This window comes from Vulpes vulpes, chromosome 12 (genome assembly GCF_048418805.1).
Source record: "Vulpes vulpes isolate BD-2025 chromosome 12, VulVul3, whole genome shotgun sequence".
Classification (NCBI taxonomy): domain Eukaryota; kingdom Metazoa; phylum Chordata; class Mammalia; order Carnivora; family Canidae; genus Vulpes; species Vulpes vulpes.
In genome coordinates this window covers 49,067,509-49,091,552 of record NC_132791.1, presented here as the reverse complement: position 1 = coordinate 49,091,552, position 24,044 = coordinate 49,067,509, and the positions used below count along the sequence as shown (strand labels likewise).

Genomic DNA, 24,044 nt, shown 5'->3' with positions numbered 1-24,044 from the left:
CTGCAGGATCTTCCAATGCAAAGAACATTCCTCTGGTGGAAGCTGGTGGAAGCCAGGTCCTTAGTCAGACTTTATGAGAAGTCCTTATGCTCTGCCCACCTCTGAAGGGGTGGGGGCATGGGAGAAGATTAAGTGCTTCACACTCACTTCACAGGGAAACTTATCCACTCAACATTCAATGGAGCCTACCATGTGCCAGGCACTGTATTTTGAGGAAACACAACAAACAAGGTAAGAGACAGCTGCTCTCACAAAGCTGAGATTTGAGCCCAGTGTAGGAGGAAGCCAAGCAAACACCTAAACATCATATCTTCATTATTATGATTGGACAGGAGGCACAGAAGCACAGAGGATGGGCAATGACTCCAGTGCTGGCAGGATAAGGGGAAACTTCCCAAAAGCTGAGGGAGAGCAGAAATCTCAAGGAAGAGTAAAAATAAGACAGGTTAAGAAGGAATATGGAGAGCACCCTGGCAGGGCAAAGAGTAGATACATAGAAACCTAAAGGGAAAGAGTCAAAGGAGTTCAATAAAACTAGGAGAGCTTCAACACTAAAGGCTAGAAGACAGAGCAGTCCAGTAAGGGTCATAGTAACAAAGCCAAGGAGTTTGGACTTCCAAGCAGCTTCTAGACAATGAAAAGCCATCAAAAGGAGAGAGAAGTGAGCACATTTGCGCTTGAGAAAGATCACACTGGCTGTGGTAGGGAGAACAACGGCACAGGAGTGAAAGCTTCTGGGAAAGCATAATCCCATCGAAAGACAAGGAACTGTCACTGTTATGAAAAGAAGGCCTGTCTCTATGGACTAAGTGAGCAGGTAGAGACTAGCAAGAGTCATTCATAACCTCAAAGTCCTTGGTACTGAAGACAAAACACTCAGATTCCTATGGATGCCAACTAGATGTCCAACTACTCCTGAGCAATGGGTTTCAGCTTTATGGGGGATGGAAAAAAATTAGCAAAGGAATGAATCACAAAAAGGACTTTTTCCCCCAAAATTGATTAAATTATTCAGCTCCAAGATCAAGTCCAGGACCTGTTCTAAGAGGAAAACTGAAACTTCTCCACTTGTGTAGACTTGGGGACTCACAATTCATTCAAATTCTAGTTTAAAGATAGTTTGCTTTACCTTTGCATGGTGTGCCTCCCTACATGCTACCACCTAGACCTGCAAACTGGTTTAAGAAAGGGGCTTCTGTGGTTAAGAGAATGTTCCAGAGACCTAATAATCTCTACAGATCTTACAATGAAATTTGTGACTATTAGAACATTCAAATACAACCAGCATGCAAGACCTGCAGTTCATCTGACCATGATAGACACCTCCTTTGGCTTCCTGTCCCACCTTCAGTTCAATATGCAAATACAAGCCATGGTCATCTGAACTGTGGGACTATCTGAATTCTGGGGGCAAGGAAGTTACCTGAGCACAGGAAGATAAATATCGAGAGATGCACAAAGGCATAGGATTAGAGTAATATGCTTAGGGAGGCAAAGAAAATCTTAAAAACAGGTGATCAAGGTGAAGGAACACCTAGCAAAGGTGAAAAATTTTATATGAGAAATCCCACAAGCATTATTTATTTTAAAATCAGTGTCTTTCAAAACAGATGAACACATGGGAAGGGGGAAGAGAAAAACAGGAGAGAGGCAAACAAGCCACAAGAGACTCTTAATGATAGAGAACAAACTAGGGGGAATGGGCTAGGTGGGGGATGGGCTGGATGAGGGATGGGTATTAGGAGGGCACTTGTGATGAATACTGGGTATTATATGTAACTGATGAATCATCGAATTCTACTCCTAAAACCAATATTGCACTGTATATTCACTACCTAAGATTAAAAAAAAAAAAGTGTCTTTCCCTACACCAAGGCCAGAAAGATAATTTCTATTTTCTACTAAAAGTTTATCATTTTTTAAACATTCATTTTACCTAATTTCTTTTTTTTCTAAGATTTTATTTATTTATTCATGAAAGAGGCAGAGAGAGAGAGGCAGAGACACAGGCAGAGGGAGAAGCAGGCTCCATGCAGAGAGCCTGACATGGGACTCAATCCCAGGTCTCCAGGATTACGCTCTAGGCCAAAAGCAGGCGCTAAAATTTTATCATTTTTGTTTTTGGTTAATGGCCCATATCTGATGCTGATTTTTATGTCATGATGTGAAATACAGATCTAATGTTTTCCCATACGTTCCACTTACTGAACACTTGTTTTTCCCACTAACCTGTCATGCCACCATAGGTCATATGTCAAAGTTCCAAATATAGGGATCCATTTCCAGACTCTCTAAGCTATTCCATTGGTCAGTTTATCTGTCTCTATGCCAGTTCCACATTATTTCTGTCACTTCATTATGAGGCTTGATACCTGACAGAGCAAATCCTCAATCCTATTATTATGCTTCAAATGTGTCTTCACTATTCCAGTTTCTTTACTCTTTCATGCAAATTTTATTTTTTTTTAATTTTTTTTTTAAATTTATTTATGATAGTCACAGAGAGAGAGAGAGAGGCAGAGACACAGGCAGAGGGAGAAGCAGGCTCCATGCACCGGGAGCCTGATGTGGGATTCGATCCCGGGTCTCCAGGATCGCGCCCTGGGCCAAAGGCAGGCGCCAAACCGCTGCGCCACCCAGGGATCCCTCATGCAAATTTTAGTATCAGTTTTTTAAGTTCTATGAAAGACTCATGGGATCTTGATGGAAACTGCATTGAATCTATAGATCTATTAGGACAGAACTCACATCTTTCTGATATTATGTATTCCAATCCATGAACATGGAATATCTCTCTCCATTTATTTAATCTTCTTTAATGTTAAAACTTTATATTTTTCTATATGATAACTTTATACATATTTGATTAAATTTGCTAAGTACTTTAGGACTGTTGTTGTTTTACAATAGCAATGGTATATTTTTTGAATTGTATGAATGTCTCTGAATGAGACAGCTTTTTTATAAAATGCAACTGTGCAAATTACTATTGCAAATTACTATTTTGCCACTATTTGCCACCTTATCAAATGTTCCTATTTCTTTATTTGTCTGAAGAGTCAATAAGGTGTTCTATGTAAACAATCATATTAACCTGCACATACTGCCAGAGGGTTTTTTCCCTTCTTTCCAATTCTTAGGCCTCTAATTTTTTTTTGAAAGAAATTTTGCACTGCTAGGATGGCCTCACATGTTGAACAGAAAGTTGCTAATATTCTTGTTATCTTCCTGATTTTAAAGATGTTTCTAATGTTTCCACATTGCGCATGTCTGTTGTAGGATTTTTACAGATGACCTTAATCAAATAAAGAAAATTCCCTTGTGGGATCCCTGGGTGGCGCAGCGGTTTGGCGCCTGCCTTTGGCCCAGGGCGCGATCCTGGAGACCTGGGATCGAATCCCACATCAGGCTCCCGGTGCATGGAGCCTGCTTCTTCCTCTGCCTGTGTCTCTGCCTCTCTCTCTCTCTCTGTGACTATCATAAATAAATAAAAATTAAAAAAACAAAAATGGATAAGAAAATTCCCTTGTATTTTATTGGGTTTTAATCATAAAATTATACTGAATTTATCAAACATTTTTGTGAATCTAATGAGCTGATCATATGGATTTTTCCCTTTAATCTTTTAATGTGGTAAATGATACTAATATATTTTCTAAAATGAAACCATACTTGCATTCCCGGGACAAATCTAGAAACTATAAAAAGACTGTACAAATATTCATTATTAAGTGCTGTCTTCAAATTGTAAAGAGACTTAAAAGCCAAGGGGGGGAAATATACTTTGGTATTGATCAGAAAAACCACTGAAGGCTTTTGACAGGGACCTAGTAAGATCAGAGCTCTTAAAAGGACAGACATTATTAGTTCTATTTCACATATATAGAATAGAAGTAGACCAAATAGGGTTATTTTGAAAGCACTGACAACAATCTTCCAGTACGACCAGGGAACGGGAAGGCTTGCTCCTCTTTGTGGTGTTGCTCTTTGTACTTTCTGGCCTGCCAAGATGGTCCAATAATGATGTAGCCCTAATACAATATTGTGTTTACCAAAAGGTCTCAAACACAGATTGCCTATTCAAAGGATAAAGTTCAACAAAAAGCAATTCATACCAAAGCCAGCCCAACTATTGGGCTGATTAGGGGAAGGACATTTGGTCTCCCCACTATATCCAGAGCCTTTTCCACACTCGATCCAGGGGCAAGGCTGGACATCATAAAGATCCTAAGGTCTCTTCCTTCTCCTACTCTGCACCTCTGTGATAACAAAGGAAGTCTGGAGTAGACTCTGGATTCCTGGGTTCTGGAAGGTACAGCTTCTTGGCAACTCAATGACCTTCCAGGGAGCAGGAAAAGTTAAGAATCTTGGACAAGATCACTCAGATTGTAAGTTGCAGAGATGGGAACCGAGCTCAGGTGTCTGACTTGAATCAGCCCAAGCTATTCACCACAGTCTACACCGTCCAGCATGTCCATATATATGCGCACGTGCATGCGCACACACACACGTGCCTCAGTCTAGGATCATGTGCTCAGGCCAAATTGCTAGATGCCACCATTCCCTCCCCTAAATTTTTCTCCCTCCATCCCTACCAGATCTTAGTTAGTCTCCACAGATAGCCCACTCCCACTCTCTGAAGGCCCCGGTGTGCTCAGTTCATGATCCTAGACACAGCAGATGCAGATTTCCCTCTCACCTATGAAACACAGATCACATAGAGGCATATTCCTACTCTCTTGTCTTTTAAAGGTCCATAAGATCTTTCACTCTGGCCAGACCTAGCCAAAATTACACATACACATACACACAATACCCACATTTCTCTAGGCAGATTCGGCCACAAAACGTTTTCCACTAAAAAGCCTTTATTAGCAAATTCCCTTATTCTAAAGCACAAACTGGCTGATTTCTCCAGGAGTAAAGATTGGCTCCAACTTGGATCAGTTCCTAAGTTTCAGTCCCTACTAAAATCATACAAGGTCTTCAGAAATGTCTGTTTTCAGACTGCTTTTCTGCTTTTGAAAAATATGGAATAGAGCTGGAACCAACACTAGGGGATACAAAGATGTAACTGATCCTTGCCCCGGTCTGCAGGATGTCTGGCTTGAGAAAGATTATTATTTTGAAGCTGTAGCATATTATTCTTCATCAATACCAAGAAAGAATAAGGAAAAATGTCCGGTCACTATGCTAGATCTCATGTATACATAAAACATCTTTTGGAGATAGGACAGTGACTTAATTTCTTCGGAAGTCTTCTTAAAAACTTCTTTAAAAATTTACTATGACTTAAATACAGTCTTACCCACAGATTGGAGAAGAGTTGATCTTTAATTCACTTCAACCACCCTCCTCCATGAATCCTCCAAATATTTGTGTATGTAATGCATAAATGTGGTGTGATCCTCTTAATTTCGTACATATGTATATAGATCTACTCATTAAGAACACTTAAAGGAAAAAAAAAAAAACACCATACTAGGCTTCAAGAACTCCCACCCAGTCCAACTGAAGTGAGTCAGCCTTCGATGTTTCACCATCTGGCAAGAAGCATACAGACCACCCAATTCTCTCCATAGTTAATATTAATTTATATATGCCCCTCCCACCAGATCTGAACCTCTGACTGTTTAACAAAGGAGCATTCATCTATGCTGAGACGTCCAGAGTTTCAGTGACTTTCAAGCTGAGCCGTATCTAAGATTCAAATGTGTCAGCAACAACAGATGTGGTGAGAAAGCATGGGCCAGGCAGTATCCTTGTTCTGTCTTATAGAAGTATACAGAAATGGCCATCAAAGCCATTTACCATTTAAGCTGCAGCAGAATTAGACTAGTCAACTTTGTCAGATCACCACAAATCTGGCTTATTAGCTTAATTAATTTTACACACTGTCATGTTATTAAACATATTTACATGAACCACCAATGGTGCCATAGTGAACACAGGAAGTGAGTAATTCCTCTAGCCCAGCAGGTAAAAATGCCAACAACCCCTTCAATATCCCACAGAAACAAAGTATTACAAGTTGGCCCAGACCTAATTCACATTCTCACTGATGTCATCCAATAAGTCATATATATGAGATAGCCAAGACTCATAGTTTTAAGAAGGATGAACACAGGGGCACCTGGGTGGCTCAGTCAGTTAAACATTCAACTCTTGATTTCAGCTCAGGTCATGATTTCAGGATCATGGGATCGAGCCTCACGTCAGGTTCTGTGCTCAGCAGGAGTCTGCCTGAGATTCTCTGTCTCCTTCTTGCCCCCTCCTCACTCGCTCTCTCTCTCTCTCTCACACACACACACACACACTCTCTCTTTCTCTCATAAATAAATAAATAAATAAATAAATAAATAAATAAATCTATCTTTATTTTTTTTTAATTTTTTTAAATTATTTATTTATGATAGTCATATATATAGAGAGAGGCAGAGACAAGGCAGAGATAAAGGCAGAGGGAGAAGCAGGCTCCATGCACCGGGAGCCCGACACGGGATTCGATCCCGGGTCTCCAGGATCGCGCCCTGGGCCAAAGGCAGGCGCCAAACCGCTGCGCCACCCAGGGATCCCAATAAATAAATCTTTAAAAAAATGTTTTAAAAAGAAGGATGAACACAGCTGGCCCTTCCTTCCTAGGCTATCCAATTCTCTTTTCCCTTGGTCAAGCCTATGACAGTGCCTCTCCCCTCTGTCCTACTACAGTGGCTGTCTCCCATTTTAGATGCCCTCCCTGCAAGTGCTTTGTGCACAAAATCAATCACTAAAAAGTCATTCAGATCACATCTTTCAGATTCTCACTGCCCACAGGTCTCTTCAGGGGCCCATGAAGAATGTAAGCTAGAGGCTCACTCAGAGCCTGCTGCTTCCTTCTTTTCAAAGGACTACATAGCTAAAACACTGAAACAGCAGCAGCCTACAGGATAAAGGTCATGATATCTTGCTTAGTATCAAGGTCTTCAAGGTCTTCCTTGACCTGGACTATACCTAAATCCTAGCCCTATCTTCTACTCAAATATTTACTGAGTACCCATTTTCTACTGACCAGATGAATCATCCACTATAGACAGACTCCTTCTCCCTTTTCTTCTATGATAGTCTAAATGCCTGCTCTTCCAGAACCAGCTAAGCTTTGTCTCTTCTGTGAAGTCCTCTGAATACTTTGGTCCTAAGTGATCTCTGTCTTCCCTAAATGCCTCAAGTATTTCTGTCCTATAACTAATCCTGCATACAGAATACTGTCCTGTATTTATGTTTTCATGGCACCTATCTAAAAACCCACTCCTCTTATACTAGATTCGACATAACCGGTGGACAAAGACCACGAATCCAAGGACTCTACATGGCTTAGCCTGCCCCACATGGCACCATGCCCATAACAGGCCCTCATAACATATTTGCCATCAGTGAACTCTGACCTGAAAACCCTTTGCTTGTCCTTACAAGTGATAAATAGTAGAGCAGAGTGGAACAGTGGAATAGTCTGCCCCATCCAATGGCTCCAAGGCTAATGATTTTAAAAAGCAAAAGTGGGGTCAGTTTTCAGAGCTAAACTATAAATCAATACACATAAAATATTAAATACAGAAGTTATTTTTTTTAAATACAGAAGTTATAAATAAAAATATCGGGACACCTGGGTGGCTCAGCGGTTGAGCATCTGCCTCCAGCTCAGGGCGTGATCCCGAGATCCTGGATCAAGTCCCACGTCAGGCTCCCTGTGAGAAGCCCGCTTCTCCCTCTGCCTATGTCTCTGCCTCTCTCTCAATCTCTCTGTGTTTCTCATGAATAAATAAATGATTCTTTTTTTAAAAAATCTAAGTTCTAAATAATAGGCCTTCTCAGCATACCACCTCTCACCATCTTTTCTCCTGCCCTCCCTTGTTCTCTACAACCCAGATCCACATACCCAAAGTCTGTCTTGACTCCCTCATATTTTGCACAGTAACTTATACTAAAACTATCTAAAACTGAGGCTCTCCACCCTCCCTACTATTCCTCAAGCCTCTTCTTCTTTCTGTACTATCTCAGAGGCAAAACCAACCACCCACTCACCTATCCAAGAGGCAGAAACTCGGATGTCATCCTTAATATCCTCTTTCCCCCTCCCTCAAACCCCTCACATATAGCACCAAGCACTCCTTTAATCCATCTCACAGTCACTGCAACCACAACATCAGCCCAGGCCATCATGATCCCTTGCCTGCCTTACTAAGATAACACCCTCCCTAACTCCAGAGAGGCCTTTACAGAATGTCAGTGTGAGCAAGGGATGTTCTATGTGAAACCCCTTACTGGGTTTCTCACTGCATTCAGAATAAATCTCAGGGACCTAGCCTGGCCCTTCAGAATTCTATCATTGTCCTGAAGACTTCTTGCTACTGTAGTACTAAAATACTTGCACCTGCCTAAATATACCAGGCTCCTTTGCCCTACCCTATTCATTCTTGTCATTCTTACTAGCCCTTCAAGTCTCTTGCTGGAAGTCTTCCCTATCATCCTCCACTACCCACTAGATTAATTTCCCTTCTGTTCTTTGCTTTCCTCCATATAATATTGTAATTACCTCTTTTCTGCCTCCCCCACACGGTGCATGTTTAACAGTTGGTTTCAAGGAAGAGAGCCCTGATTTGTAACATTTGCCAATTTCCATGGTGTAAATACTCCCACTGTAGCAGATTTTGAGCTACAAACATGATGTTACTGAACATGTTGAGCTGGAAAAAGATGTATAACAGCACACCATTATACTACTATCAGTATTTCCACTATACAGACACAAGAGACATAATCTAAAAGGCATAGACCACAGTAAAATAACTAGAAGTGATGAGTTTGAGGTATTCATTATACTTGTTTATAACTTATGATTAAGTTATGTAATTTATTTTTAATAAAGGTTAGGCTTCATAGAATGACTCACAAAACTCGTGACAATTTAACAAGCAGCTCTTGCAAATGGATGAGTGCTGGCCCTAGTACACCAGTGCCAACTCTAGACTTTGAGCTCCAAGAGAACAAGGATGGTGTCTTATTTCCCTCTGTATTCTGAGCTCTAGCACATGGCGGTGCTCAATAAATAATCACTGAGTAAATAACTAGATAAGTAAGTAAGTAAGGTATAACTACCAACTATTCCATCTTTCCTCATTTCTTCTCATCAAAATAATTATGGCTTTGTCCTTCTCAACTTCCCCTCTTTGGACCCCCATAATAGAGAGGGGAGGTTCTTTCTTAGCTAGTCTAATCCCCTGTACTGGTAATAGGAAATAAAGAGGACACAGGGAGAGAGAAAGGCATCATCAACTAGAGAGGAGGGAGGAAAGCATGAAGGGTAGTTACTTACTCTGTCAATTCTCAGGCTCTTCCCATTGCTCAGGAAAATTCATGCAAGGAATAGAAAAGACAAGACACTTCTATAGAAAGCCTGTCAGCAAGGCTGAGATGGAAAAGGCTCTGAGCTGGCTGACTGTGCAGGGAGTTTGGGGGATCTGCCAAATGAGGAGCTCCAGAGGACCTAGGGTAGGAGGGAACATGGACGACAAGAAAGTGGAGACCCAGAAATGCTGCTGACTGTTAGGCACTGCATCTCCTCTGAAAGTCTTCAAGAAATGCAAATCAAGGTCAGAGAGCATGGGTTGATGCTGAGCCACACATAAAGAGCCCAAGCACATTATGTGCAAGCCACAGATGAGAGAGAATAAAGAGACAATGTCACCTAAAGAAGGCAGAACAGCTCTGAGTCAGAGTTAAGATTATGTCAAACACCCTAAAATCCCCCAACAAAAAAAGCGCTGTTTAGAACGGAAACTGAAAAACAAGAACCAGAGAAAGCCCCTTGTCCAGCTCATTGCACACTATCTAGGAAAGAAATGATTTAAGCATCATGGTCTGACCTGGTTCAGCTTCAGGTGGGATCCTTGTTGGACAGCTCGAAGCCTGTAAATATTTGAATGTCATACATCAGTCCCTAGCTCACTATGCAGCCTTTGATCAATCTGGTCCAGGAAGGAAGCAAAAAAAAAAAAATGGGTAGCAGGCCCTCAGGAGCATCTTGACAGTAGTAGTCTTCACTGCAAATTAATAAGGCGCCATTCTGACTGTTGTACTTTTGGTTCTCATGAAGAGTTCATCAGCATGACTCTGCTTCTCCAAGTCTGGGCAGCAGTAGGACAGTGACAAAACAGGGTTTCCATACCTACAGGACTCTGGACCAACTATGGATCTAGTATGTATCCCAATCCTAAATTTCAAGGCCAAAATGACCAAATTTAAATCTCTACCCCTGGGTTAATAAAGGGCCTGTCCCTTGGAGATATCCAGGCAGCAGGATTCAGGACTGGAGCCATCAAGAAACACCACCTCCACCACCTACACACAGGCCACTACAAGGCCCCCTAATTCTTCATACTCTTTCAATAGTGCTGCCAATATTCACAGCATCAGGCTAAGCCCCTGTGACAGCCCACACAGGCACACACAAGATGTGCATCAGTAAGCTATAGCTTCTGGCTAACAGTTATCAACAGCATTTACCAAAAGCTAATAATATGTTAAAGCACTTTGCCTTCACGATCTCACTGCATCTTCAGAATAGCCCTATTTATTTCCTGAAGCACTGAGATGAAACTTGCCTGGAAGTCTCGTATAACTACTAGGTAGAGAACTGACATTCAAACTCAGGTCTACCTGATGCCAGGGCCTAGGCCCTTACTAGCAATAGTCAATGACTTGGGACAATGTGCACAGCCTGTCTGGCCAAGGAAGCTCAATGCATAATGTCCCACTCTCGGAAGTTCTTTACTGTACAGCCCAGTCAGGTCAAACAGAAAGAACTGAACCCTACAGGACCCGTGGCATAGCACTACTCCACTCCACTGACTGCAGGGAAACTGCAGTGTGTATTATTAGAGTTGATACTATTAATTATACTGAACTAAGCCGTGTCCACATCCATCTATCATGATTTGTCAAAGCTGGAGGGCAGCTGCTGCCATTCCTACTATGTGCTCCTTGCTGAACAAACTCCAGGACAGGTATGTTGCTAATCACATTCCTATAGGAGCCCAATTCCTAGGCAATTTCCTTCAAAACCCAGGGCTGGGGTGGCAGTGGCTGGGTGGGGGTAAGGTGGGACTGGGGGTGGGGTCTCTTAAACGGGCTGTGTAAAAATGTAAAACCCAAGAGAAACACTTGCATGCAGAAAGACAGAATGAGAAAAGGAGAGAGGAAGACTAAAAGAGAAAAACATCCCTTGTCACGTGGCATTTTAGGAGCCAAGCTTCTATTTGGGTTGAATAGGACAGCTGAACTCTTCTGTGTGTGTGGTTTTGATAGAGGCTGTGATGGACTTTTATCAGTTAAAAAGAAAAGTCCAGGAGAGTTGTATTGAGAGACTTGAACATCCTCATAAATGATAAAAAGTTACAGATTTCTAGCTTAAGAACTGAACTAATTGAACAGGAAAATGTCCAAGAATAAAGCATGTTCAAGGTATTTTTTATTATAGTTTATTAATGCTCTTTTTCAGTCTAACCTAGTTTTAGGGTTCACCCAGCAACTGAAAAGAATTAGGTCACTTCTACAATGGCAAATTTCATCAAATAAAGCCCTAGCTTTAGAACACTTACTCCAAAATGTTCTTGCCTGCCTCTAGCTGAACCATCTAAAACCTAGCAAGCAAAATCCTCAACACCCAAATCTGGGTATTGGGAAATCAAGAGGCTTCACTGACTTTGCATTTGGCAGTTAAAAACCTTACTTCACCAACAAATATTTACAAAATGGAAAATTTGGCTTCAGTTATCATAGTTGAAATGCACATCTGCTTCAGGCAGCAATGATGCCCAAAAATATCTACAAAAGTTTCTATCTATGACTACTAGGGGTGGGAGAGGACTCAAGGATATGCCATGGGAAGAGAGAAAAGGCAAGGATGCTCAATACCTGCTCTTCCCTGGGTCTTGTTGACATTTTATCTGGTAATGCAAAACTCAGCATTTTGAGAATATCAGCTAAGTCATGTCTTCTCAAGAAATATGATCTTTCTGCTCATGGGTCAAGGATGAAAAAAGTTCTTCTGGCTCTGAAATTCCCTGAGGTCCAGAACAAACTCTCCTTAGTAAAGATGAGTCACTCTCCTGAGAATTGCTCCCACCACTTCATGTCACAGTGCTGGATGCATGGTACCTCTCTCAAGCGGATGCATCCCATTGCTTCCAAAGAAGAAAACCATAATTTTAAGAAAAATGACCAACTAACTTCCCCTTTTTAATGATGCTTCTTCCCAAAGTTGTTCTCTGCAAATTTTGCAGATATAGACACTGTGCCTGGAAAAAAATTTTTTTGAGATTTTATTTTTAAGTAATCTCTACACCAAACATGGGGCTCAAACTCATAACCCCAAGATCAAGAGTTGCATGCTCTATCAACTGAGCCAGCCAGGTGCTCCTGGAAAAAAAAATGTTTTAATTTTGGCAATATACATAACATGACATTTTCCATTTTAACCACTTTTAAGTGTATAGTTCAGCGGCATTAAGTAGATTCATGTTGTGCAACTATCACCACCACCCATCTCTGGAGTATAAATAAGGTGCTCAGCCCACAAAGCTGAGTTCCAGAACTGAAATAAAATCCAAATGGTGAGAGTAACTGCCATTTTCAATGTCTATCTGCTCTACAAACACACAGGCCCATATACACAATTTGTCAGTATAGTAGCTGAGACCCAGAAACTCTGCTCCTGCACAAACCAGAAGGAAGAATCATCTTCCTCTAACTGACGAAGAAACACTGATTCTTCACAAAGGGAGATGGGGAATCTTAGCATCAGCAAGTTCTTTAGAGAGCTGGACAGCTTCGGGGATACAGCAAAGGCAAGGGCAAATTCATAGGTTCTTCCTGAGATTTTGGCTGGACAAGTGTATCCAGTTCATGATTCCAAACCATTAAGACATCCAGATGCCTCAGGATATCTATGAAAAGGAGGATTAAGGTAGGTGTTGGGGAAACCTAGCAGAAGGAATGCCAAGTCCCATTCTGTATCTCACTATGAGGAAATGCATGGTTTGGATAGAAGCAAGAAAATGGACCTGATAAGCATTCCCTAATTTTCTCATGGGAAAAATCCCACATAGTCTGCTTCAGATGATAAATACAGAAAGTCCTTAAAATAAGCTTCAGGTAGAACCCCAGCATGAGTCGCGCAGTATAAGAGGGCAATAGATGAACACCAAAGATAACAAGTACCATTTACCTAATACTGAGTCTGTACCACAAAAAGATCCTTTACTAGATCCTTCTTCTTATGTATTAGGATCTTGACAACAACTCATTTGATCTTGACAACAACTCTGTGTAGTATAGATCCTGTTATTATTCCCTTTAAACTAAAAAGAAAAATTATGTATGAAAAAGTGTGACACACTCAAGGTCACACAGTTTATGAAGAAGATTCACTGTAAGGTCTGTGTTACTCTAAATCCCATGCTTTCGATTAACAGCCCTTTAAGGGAGAAGTTATTTTCATACCTTCATGGCAAAGAAAGAAAACTGTTCATTAAAAATCTCTTGGCTGTTTTTAACCATTAAAAACAGCCCCAATTAAACTTCAGCAGGTTAAGTGTGGAACAAGCACAGATTCAGGATTCCTCCAGCCGCTGGAGGTTTTAACATGTGATCCTAGGCCAGTCACTCGGCTTCTCTAGCCCTGGGTTTCCCAGGGAACTTATAAAACAAGGCCGCTTCCTCTGTTCTCTGCCTACAAAGCATTCCACCGGGTCAACGACCCGTGCTGAGATAATAAGGCTGATAGCCAAAGATGAACCTATTGGCCAAAGGTTTCAATCTCTTCTCTCACCAACTTTCATCTTCATTATCAGAGCTTTCCACAAAAGTTATCAACTAATCGTCAAATAATTATGCAGCACCTACTATGCACGCAGCCACACAGCAATGCGTGAGGAGCATTCAGAGGCAGAGGCACCGTCTTTTGCCTTGAGGACCTATCTCTGAGTCTAGGGACTTGTAAGATATATGAAACTAAAGCAGAAGAACATCTGGTGAGGACGCTTATTATTCAGTATCTCCTAACCCTAACTACAGATACAAACTGGAGAGACTAGAATTCAGAAGAACATCACTTTGAACTAGAAAAGCTGAAGTTTTCAACACAGAGTAGGGTTTTAAAACAGCCTTATTAGATGTATAAGTTTTGGAAAAGAAAAAGGGAAAGGCATTCCAGGTAAAAGGAGCTCCAGGAGCGAAGGATCTGGAACTGGATAGAGTTGTACACAGGATGTGTGGTCATAGAAGAGACCAAAACATCGCTCGGGGTGTGGGGATTTTGGGTGAGCAAAGGGAACGCAGACTGGGCCAGATTTCTGAAGACCTGAATGCCTGACATGGTAAGCTGGACTTGAAGTGGGAACAAAAGGTAATGGGTGATGTGGTAAACACTGCTCAATTTGGATTTCTTGCCTACTCTGACTCCAGTAGAGGAAAAACAAAATCCAGGGGTCATAAAGCCCAGGACACGAGCCATCCCAGCAGGGAGGCCCCAGAGTGTCAAAGAACAAGATATCTCCTAGAGGGCAAAAGCTCATTACATTTCTGAAAATAGAACAGGAACACAGTAGATGCCCCAAAATGCTCAGGAGGCAGTACTTTGATCCACTGCCCATCTCACAAGGACCTTTCAGCCCCGATAGGCCACCAGTCAAGCAAATCGGGCCTGATCTCTAAACCGCCATTCACATCACCCCTGCCCTTCTGCTAGCTATCAGACTGATGGAAGGTGAGGACACTACCCATCTCTGCTACCAGCCAAGGAAATAGGCCTCCAGATGCTCTGCTGCCCAGCACGCCACATGGAGTCCAACCTCTAAGCTCCTGTTGCAAAAAGCACTGAGAGAGAAGTACATCAGCAGCATGCTCAGACTAAAAGTCCCAGACTCTTCCTGTGGGAATCACACCAAGAAACGCAGTCTCTGGGGCCTCATCAGACAGGAAGCCGTCCAACAACCATGCCAACCCTAACAGGGTCAAGAGATGGTTAATGGCATCACCCAGCCCTGTGGGATGCAGGAGTCAGGGCTGTATGTGCGGAGGAAAGTGTTTATTGAGGTAATCTCCAGTGCTGAGCTAGCTGAACCTGTTATCATTTCACCAGCCTGTTATCATCTGCATCAAACTAGTAACTCAAAGCAGCAGCCCTCCTGTTTGTGGTGCCACACCTGACCCCTCCATGACTGAGGCCCCCGGGGCCTTCGCCTCCCCTCAAGGAAAATGGCAAGCCTTGTTCTCTATCACTGCAGACCTACAGAATGAAGAGGCTGACACAACAGGAGGAGACGACGTTTTAGCACAGAGGAATGACCCGCCCCCACACTGCACAGAGCACCTCCCAAATAAAAGAATCAGACCCTTAGATAATAGTTTAAAATGCCTATGCACGTGCCTGCTGGAAAATAAACTCTTGCTAGTTAGATCCAGCTCAACAAAGTACTTGAATTCCCTTCTGTTCATTCCTATTTCACGGGAATCCCTGATGGAAGGAGCAGGAGTTCCTCTAAAGCACATACATTCCAGTATCATCCATAAACTTTTCAATGAAAATAAAAGTCAGTTCAGAGCAAGTGTCACCTGAATGGGTTTCTCCCCTTCTTATTTGAACTGTGTACATGGGCGCACGGGCGTGCACGCACACACACACACAGACACACACATCCTTTTAGGATAGACATGAGCATGGTATGCTTCAGATTTGAGCACATTGGTGTGAACATGTAAGCACTCCATGCCAGGCCAGCCCTGATGTGACATCAGAGACCCCACCACCACCAAAGAAAAACCACCCCCCAGAAAGTAGCCAAGAAAGGGAAACGCCTCCTTGAGACGGCCTGGGAAGGCAATCCCGACTCATCCCCTGCTAAAGCTGCACCCGAGCACCAGCCAGGAAGTCCCCTGTTGCGGGGGCACCGCTGCCCAGTAAGCCCAGTCCTGCCTCAGGTCTCTGCGAAGAGGCTTCCCTGCCCTGCCCCGGCCGCCCCCTGGGACCCATCAGTGGCCAGGTCTCCCACCCTGCCTGGCCAGTACACACACAGAAGCTAGGAGCTGCACCACTGGCTCCCGCTCGTGCTCGCTCGCGCTTGCTCTCTCTCTCTCTCTCTCTCTCTCTCTCACACACACACACACACACTTCATAACATACATACCTCTCACCCTCCATGAGGCGAGGCCCAGCCGGGTGCGCCCTCTGCGCTGGGGGCCAGCCGCGGGAGATGCGCTCAGCAACAGTGATTCAGCATGGCTGGCTGAGAACGCAGCCTCCTCCCTCTCGGTCCTCCCGCCTCTGACTGACTCCCAGCAGCTTCCACCGCAGCAGCAGCAGCAGCAGCAGCAGCAGCAGCAGCAAACGTCTTACCCAGAGCTCCCTGCAGCCCTTTCAGCTGCTAGAGCAGCAGCCCACTGGCTCCCCTCCCCCGCCGGCCGGCTGCTCCCGTCTCCTAGGAACAGCGCAGCCCCAGCCACCCCAGGGCGCGGCCACCTTGCCAGCCGCCTCCAGCTGCCCAGGCATCCCCGCCTCAGGCCACTCGCCCACCGCGGGCAGGGGGGGGGCCCTCCTGTGCCCAACCTGCAGAGGCTCAGGCTGTCCCTCCCCCTCCGGAGCCCAAGAAACCCCAGCCCGGCCCCCGCCCCCGCCCCCCAGGCTGCGAGGCCCTGGGCCGGCCACGTTGCTGGAGTGAGGAGGCCTCTCTGCGGCTTGCCGGGGAGTCTATCCACCTGGGCAAACTGGCTTGTAGGTCACAGCTCCTGTTCCAATTCCCCCTCACAAAACCTACAGTAGCTCTGAGAGTCTGACGGATGGAGACAAGTTAGGGGGAAGGAGCCAGATAGAGCTGAGAATGCAGAGAGAAATTTTATGAAGAGACAGGGGTGAAACTGAAACAAACCCTACTGTGCCTCAAGGAGCCCAAGAGCATTGCAGCACAGGGAACACTGCGCACGCTAGACTAACCTATGCCATACTGAAAGACCACAAATTTCATAGCACGGCCCTAAAATATCTTCCTAAAGCACTGAAATGTAACTGAAGCTGTGGCTGCAACTAGTAAGTCTCCCACTGGACCCCCATCTTCATCCTGTCATCTCCAGCTGCTGAACCTCAGCTTAGACTGACTTAACTCTATGACACCATCTTGGGAAGGCCAAAGGCCAGTCTGTGTCTCCTGGTCACAGCCAAGAGGCTTAGAGGAAATTTAGGCAATCAGCCACTGGTGACTGGTTAGCCACAGAAATGGGTTTAGAAGCTTCCTTAATGCCTCAAAAATCATACATAAGCACCCCGATTCTCAAACCATCCATGTCACACCTGGCTTTTCAGGACCTATCCCACCAATGGCCAGTTGAGCGAATTTCAGGAAGTCTTCTCCCCACTCTGAACCTCAGCCCCTCATCCACACCACAGGATCAATCCAGAGTCCCTTTCAGCTCTAAAATCACATGATTCAAAAAAAAAAAAAATCACATGATACTAAAAATGTCTTAAAATGCTCCATTTTTCTTGTTTGTCTTTAAGAACACTTAACAGGATGTTTTTACTGGACTCTAATATTTCATAGGGGGCTTCAGGGAGGATGACATAATATATGTGAAGGTAGAAGAGAGATGATCACTGAATCTAAGATTGTGATAATTTTGACCTGCTGAATTTCTTCACTGCTGCAAAGCCTTGAAACAGCAAAACAGGGGGTCGGGCTGGGAGGACAATGAGGCAACAGAAACTGGGAGTCACTTAAACTTTATACAGTCTCCTGAACTCAAACCAGTAGAGTATTACACTCGAAGATTCTCTCGTAGATGAGGGCACTACCCAAACTCTCTCAAATGAGACGAGGCCTGGGTTATTTACATCCTACAGCCCTTGATCACTACTACTTCCTTTCACAATACCCCTCGTATCTTTCTCCTTCTGTCCCTTCCTCCTCTAATCTGCCTTGTGGCTCTGCGCCAGATATTTCCTCTTGAGGTGAATCACAGGGACCAGGAGAAGCTGAACACCACAAATAAGGAAACTGAATCCCAGAGTCCATGCCAGAGTGCAGCCATCCACCAGGAAGACAACTGGATGATTCATAAAAGGAACAGAAGAGTAAGATTAAGTCCCTCTTTTACGACTTTATACCCTCATTCACCAATTCACCAGACAGGAAAGGAGGGAAATGTCACATCTAACAAACCGGAGAGAAACAAAAAAGAAGGTCAGAAAAGGAAATACTTCAGGCTGAGAAGATACAGATTTTGACAGCCAGTATGAAAATTTTACAGTATTTCCTTCGTAACCTACTTTTGCTGCACTAACCAATGTCCCCATGATGTCTGCATTGAAACCACACTACTACCACCTACACAATTAATCATTCACTTCATCCACAGAGGCACAGAGAACAGAGAACACCAAGAGAAGGCCACTTAGCAAAACCAGGGGGCAGAGCTGAGTCAAGAATCAAAGTCTCCAGATCCCTCACACAAAGTTCCTACCCTAATCTTCTCTAATTTCAGAGCTACATTTTACATTTTCTACTTTATTATCCAAATGTTCTCTGGGCCACAACCTGAACCTACTCACTTTTGGCTCATTTTCTCGACTAAACTTCAGATTAAGAAGTTTCAGATTCTCATGGTAGAGGAAAATCAATGGAACTGGAGTGGTGTCCGCTTGGAGGAAGAGGCCCCATCCTTGGACTGCCCAGCAGTCGTGTCTCACCCACTTCCAGCTCTCCGTCCCGTACCCAAGGCTTCTCCCACAGCTCACCAGTAGTACTTAGTGGCCCCAACTCTCCATCCCAAAGCCGTCTACTGGCCATCCACACCCAGTTTGCGCAGAATTCTTTAGCTTTATGTGGCTCAGAAAGAAACCATGTTAGGAAAAGAAACTGGTTTGTTTTTGCTTTGTTTTTAACTGGGTTTCATCTAGAAAGTTCTTTTCTCCACACCTCATCTCTCTGCAAGGTGCCAGTACAGCACAGCTTATCTAGAGACAGTAAAGCCAACCATTCTTTTAAGTATTTTTTTCTTTTGTCACTTTCATCCTCCTCCTTCAGGCATTCAGTTTCTCACATTTGCAGGCACAGTGCAGTGGTCCAACACCTCCCCGTGCATCAGAACCATCTGCCTAGATGGTTAAAACTGTACACATTGGGGGTCAAGAGGCACAACGAAGGTTTTTAGAGTTATGGAAATGTTCGACATCTTGAGTGCAGTGACCCTTAGACAACTGTATACAACTACTATATTTCATCAAACCAGACACTTAAAATGGGTGAGTTTTAGCTTATGTCAATTATACCTCAATAACCCTGGGAAAACAAAAACACTATAGGGCCAGGCTCTATCTCACACCTATAGAATTGGGGGTCAAGAAGCAGGAATTTCAATGAACTTCACAGATGACTCTAATGCACTTAGAATAACAAAAAGAGCTGAAACCATCAGTACAAGAAAGACCAGGATCCAAATGTACTTACCAGAAACATGACCCTTGGCAAGTTACTTTATAAGTCTCAATTTCCTCATGTGCGAAAAGAAGACAATAATAGTACCAACCCCCAAGGGTTCTGAGGTGTCACTAAGAAAGTATATAGAGTGCTCAGCAGACCACCCTGCCTGTTATGAGCACAGAGGAACCATTAGCAGCGGTTCTTTTCCACGGCCTATGCTGATATTACCAAACTACAGCTCCGTGAGTCTTTGGCTCTGAGGTCAAGCAGGAAGTCCACCAAGGTACCTTGTGCCAGAAATACAGACCCAGGCCTCTCCTGTAGCCATTTCCACATCTCCAATGATCCTTACTGCCAACAGGCCACTAAGAACTAAGCAATACCAGAGCTAAAATTAAGGCCCACCCACACCTGTATCACCAGAACTTCCCCTGAGATTCTGGACTACCCAAGGAGTAGATTCCCCCTAGACTTGCTCTCACTGCCCTAGGAAGCCAGGCAGAAACTAAAAAGGAATTTAAGCCCAAAACAGTCCAAAAGTAAACAGAACAGCACCTTATCCCAAGGAATACCTGACTGCCCTCAGGACTCCTCCTCTGAAGGTGGAAGAACCCATGTCCTGAATAGTTTCAAGAGTATAATCACACTTTAAAGCTTACAAAGCAAAAAAAAAAAAAAAAAAAAAGCTTACAAAGCGCTTCATGTCCCTGATCTCCTTTAACTTAAGAGAACATGTCCTGAAAAGTAATAGCAGCTTCCAACTCTGGACTATTTTCTCTGGACCAGACTCTGTACTCAAGGCTTTATATACCTATAAACCCTTCTTGTTTAATCATCACAGTAAGCCTGTGAGAAAGGACCATTATCCCTGTTTTAAACATGAAGTGTACAGAAACACAACAAATTTCTGTAGATTGATTCCATATCCTGCAACTTTACTGAATTTATTAATCCAAACAATTTTTTGATGGAGGCTTTAGTTTTCTGTATATAATACCATGTCATCTGCAAATAGTAACAGTTGTACTTCTTCCTTTCCAGTTTCAATTTCTTTTCTTTTTCTTGTCTGATTGCTGTGGCTAGGACTTTCAGTACTATGTTAAATAAAAGCGGTGAGAGTAGACATTTTTATCTTGTTCCTCGTCTTAGAGAAAAAGTTTTCAGCTTTTCGCCAATGGAGTATGTTAGTTGTGGGCTTGGCATTTATAGCCTTTATCATGTTGAGGTATATTTCTTCTACATATAATTTGTGGAGAGTTTTTATCATAAGTGGACATGAATTTTGGGAAATGTTTTTCTGCATCTATTCAGATGATAACTTTTATCCTTCATTTTGCTGAGGTGGGGTATCACACAGACTTATTTGCAAAGGTTCAACTATCCTTGCAACCCTGGTATAAATCCCACTTCATAACAATGTATGATCCTTTTAATGTATTGTTGACTTCAGTTTCCTAGTATTTTGTTCAGTGTTTTTGCATCTATCTTCATGAGGGATATTGATTAGCCTGTAATTTTCTTGTGGCATCTTTGTCTGGTTTTAGTATCAGACATAAAATGAGTTTGTTATAATAAGAAAATGCAGTAAAGTTGCAGGATAGAAAATCAATATATAAAATTCTATTGTATTTCTTTTCTTTTGTTAAAGATATTATTTATTTATTCATGAGAGACACAGAGAGGCAGAGGGAGAAGCAGGCTCCCTGCAGGAAGCCTGATGCAGGACTTGATCAAAGGACCCTGGGATCACAACCGAGCCAAAGACAGATACTCAACCACTGAGCCATGCAGGTGCCCCAACTTTATTGCATTTCTCATACTAATAATGAACTATTAGAGAAATAAAAACAACTATCCCATTTACAACTGCATCCAAAAAGAAATACCAGGAATAAATTAAACCAAGGAGGTAAAAGGCCTGTATACTGAAAACTATAGGATATTAACAAAGATATTAACAATTTTTTAAAAATACAACCAAATGGAAAGATATTCCATGTTCATGGATTAGAAGAACTAATATCATTAAAATCTACAGATTCAATGTAATACTTATGAAAATTCCAATGGCATTTTTCAAAGAAACAAAATAATCCTAAATTGTGTGTAGAACTACAAAATACCCAATACAGGCAAAGTAAACTTGAGACAAAACAAAGCTGGAAGCATCATGCTCCCTGATTTCAAACTATATTATAAAAGCTATAGTAATTAAAACAATATGGTATTGGCATAAAAACAGACACATAAATCAACAGAACAGAATAGAGGCATACAAATAAACCTGTGCATATATGGTCAATTAATTTATGACCAAGAGTCAAGAATATAGAGTGGGAAAGGGATAGTCCTTTAGATAAATAGTGTTGGGAAAACTGACAGCCACATACACAAGAATAAAATTGGACAAGGATCTGATGCCATAGACAAAAAAATCAACTCACAATAGATTAAAAACTTGAATGTAAGACCTGAAATCACAAAACTCCTAGAAGACTACATAGGCAGTAAGCTCCTTGATACAGGTCCTGGCAATGATTTTTTTTTTTTTTTAAATCTAACAACAAAGGGGCGCCTGAGTGGCTCAGTTGGAGAGAGAACATTCAACTCTTGATTTCAGCTCAGGTCATGATCTCAGGGTCGTGGGATGAAGTCCCACACTTAGAATAATCTCTCTCCCTCTCTACCCTTTCCCCTACTCGCACTCTTGCTCTTTCTCTAAAATAAATAAAATCTTCTTTTAAAAAAATCTGACACCAAAAGCAAAAATAAATACAACTATATCATACTAGAATGCTTCTGCATGGGAAAGGCCACTGTCAACAAAATAAAAAAGCAACCTACTGAATGGGAGAAAATATTTTCAAGTCATTTGGTAAGAGGCTAAGATCCAAAATACATGAAGAATTCATATCATTTGATAGCAAAAAACAAAAACAAAAAAACAAAAAAAAACAATACAATTTAAAAATGGGCAGAGGATCTGAATAGGATTTTTCTAAAGAATGCATACAAAAGGCCAAGAGGTACATAAAAAGATGCTCAAGAGCACTCATCATCAGGGAAATGCAAATCAAAATCACAATGAGATACCACGTCACACCTGTTAGGATGGTAGTATCAAAAAGACAAGAAATAACAAGAGTTGGTAAGAATATGGAGAAAAAGAAACTCTTATTCACTGTTGGTAGGGATGTAAATTGGAAGAGCCACTATGGCAAACAATGTGGATATTCCTCAAAAAGCCAAACATGAGAGGAGAACACAGGCAACACCCTTTTTGAGCTTGGCCACAGTAACTTCTTGCAAGATACATCCACGAAGGCAAAAGAAACAAAAGCAAAAATGAACTATTGGGACTTCATCAAGATAAGAAGCTTTTGCACAGCAAAGGATACAGTCAACAAAACTAAAAGACAACCTACAGAATGGGAGAAGATATTTGCAAATGACATATCAGATAAAGGGCTAGTTTCCAAGATCTATAAAGAACTTATTAAACTCAACATCAAAGAAACAAACAATCCAATCATGAAATGGGCAAAAGACATGAAGAGAAATCTCACAGAGGAAGACATAGACATGGCCAACATGCACATGAGAAAATGCTCTGCATCACTTGCCATCAGGGAAATACAAATCAAAACCACAATGAGACACCACCTCACACCAGTGAGAATGGGGAAAATTAACAAGGCAGGAAACAACAAATGTTGGAGAGGATGCGGAGAAAAGGGAACCCTCTTACACTGTTGGTGGGAATGTGAACTGGTGCAGCCACTCTGGAAAACTGTGTGGAGGTTCCTCAAAGAGTTAAAAATAGACCTGCCCTGCGACCCAGCAATTGCACTGCTGGGGATTTACCCCAAAGATTCAGATGCAATGAAACGCCAGGACACCTGCACCCCGATGTTTCTAGCAGCAATGTCCACAATAGCCAAACTGTGGAAGGAGCCTCGGTGTCCATCGAAAGATGAATGGATAAAGAAGATGTGCTTTATGTATACAATGGAATATTACTCAGCCATTAGAAACAACAAATACCCACCATTTGCTTCAACGTGGATGGAACTGGAGGGTATTATGCTGAGTGAAGTAAGTCAATCGGAGAAGGACAAACAGTGTATGTTCTCATTCATTTGGGGAATATAAATGATAGTGAAAGGGAATATAAGGGAAGGGAGAAGAAGTGTGTGGGAAATGTCAGAAAGGGAGACAGAACATAAAGACTCCTAACTCTGGGAAATGAACTAGGGGTGGTGGAAGGGGAGGAGGCTGGGGGGTCGGGTGAATGGGTGACGGGCACTGAGGGGGACACTTGACGGGATGAGCACTGGGTGTTATTCTGTATGTTGGTAAATTGAACACCAATAAAAAATTAATTAAAAAAAAGAAAGAAAAAGCCAAACATGGAACTGCCATATGATCCATCAATTCCACTTGTGAAGAAAATAAAAACACTAACTCAAAAAGATACATACATATCTGTACCCCCATGTTCAGTGCACCATTATTCACAAGAGCCATGGTATGGAAACA

The 24,044-nt window shown here is 42.5% G+C and overlaps 1 protein-coding gene across 17 annotated transcripts in view; it reads right to left on the bottom strand.

Moving 5' to 3' along the window:
- KLHL3 (kelch like family member 3) overlaps positions 1 to 24,044 on the bottom strand; it is a 271,050-nt gene that overhangs the window by 99,502 nt on the left and 147,504 nt on the right. Inside the window, exon 1 of one of the 17 annotated variants that reach the window (XM_026001315.2) lies at positions 16,221 to 16,577. The exons of 13 other annotated variants lie outside the window; for them this stretch is intronic. In XM_026001315.2, coding sequence (XP_025857100.1) covers positions 16,221 to 16,234 — 14 coding nt within the window. In that variant the 5' untranslated portion in view covers positions 16,235 to 16,577. Of the gene's footprint in view, positions 1 to 16,220; positions 16,578 to 24,044 lie in introns of those variants that run through there. 3 more of the 17 variants (XM_072728533.1, XM_026001316.2, XM_072728532.1) reach the window with 3 other exon arrangements.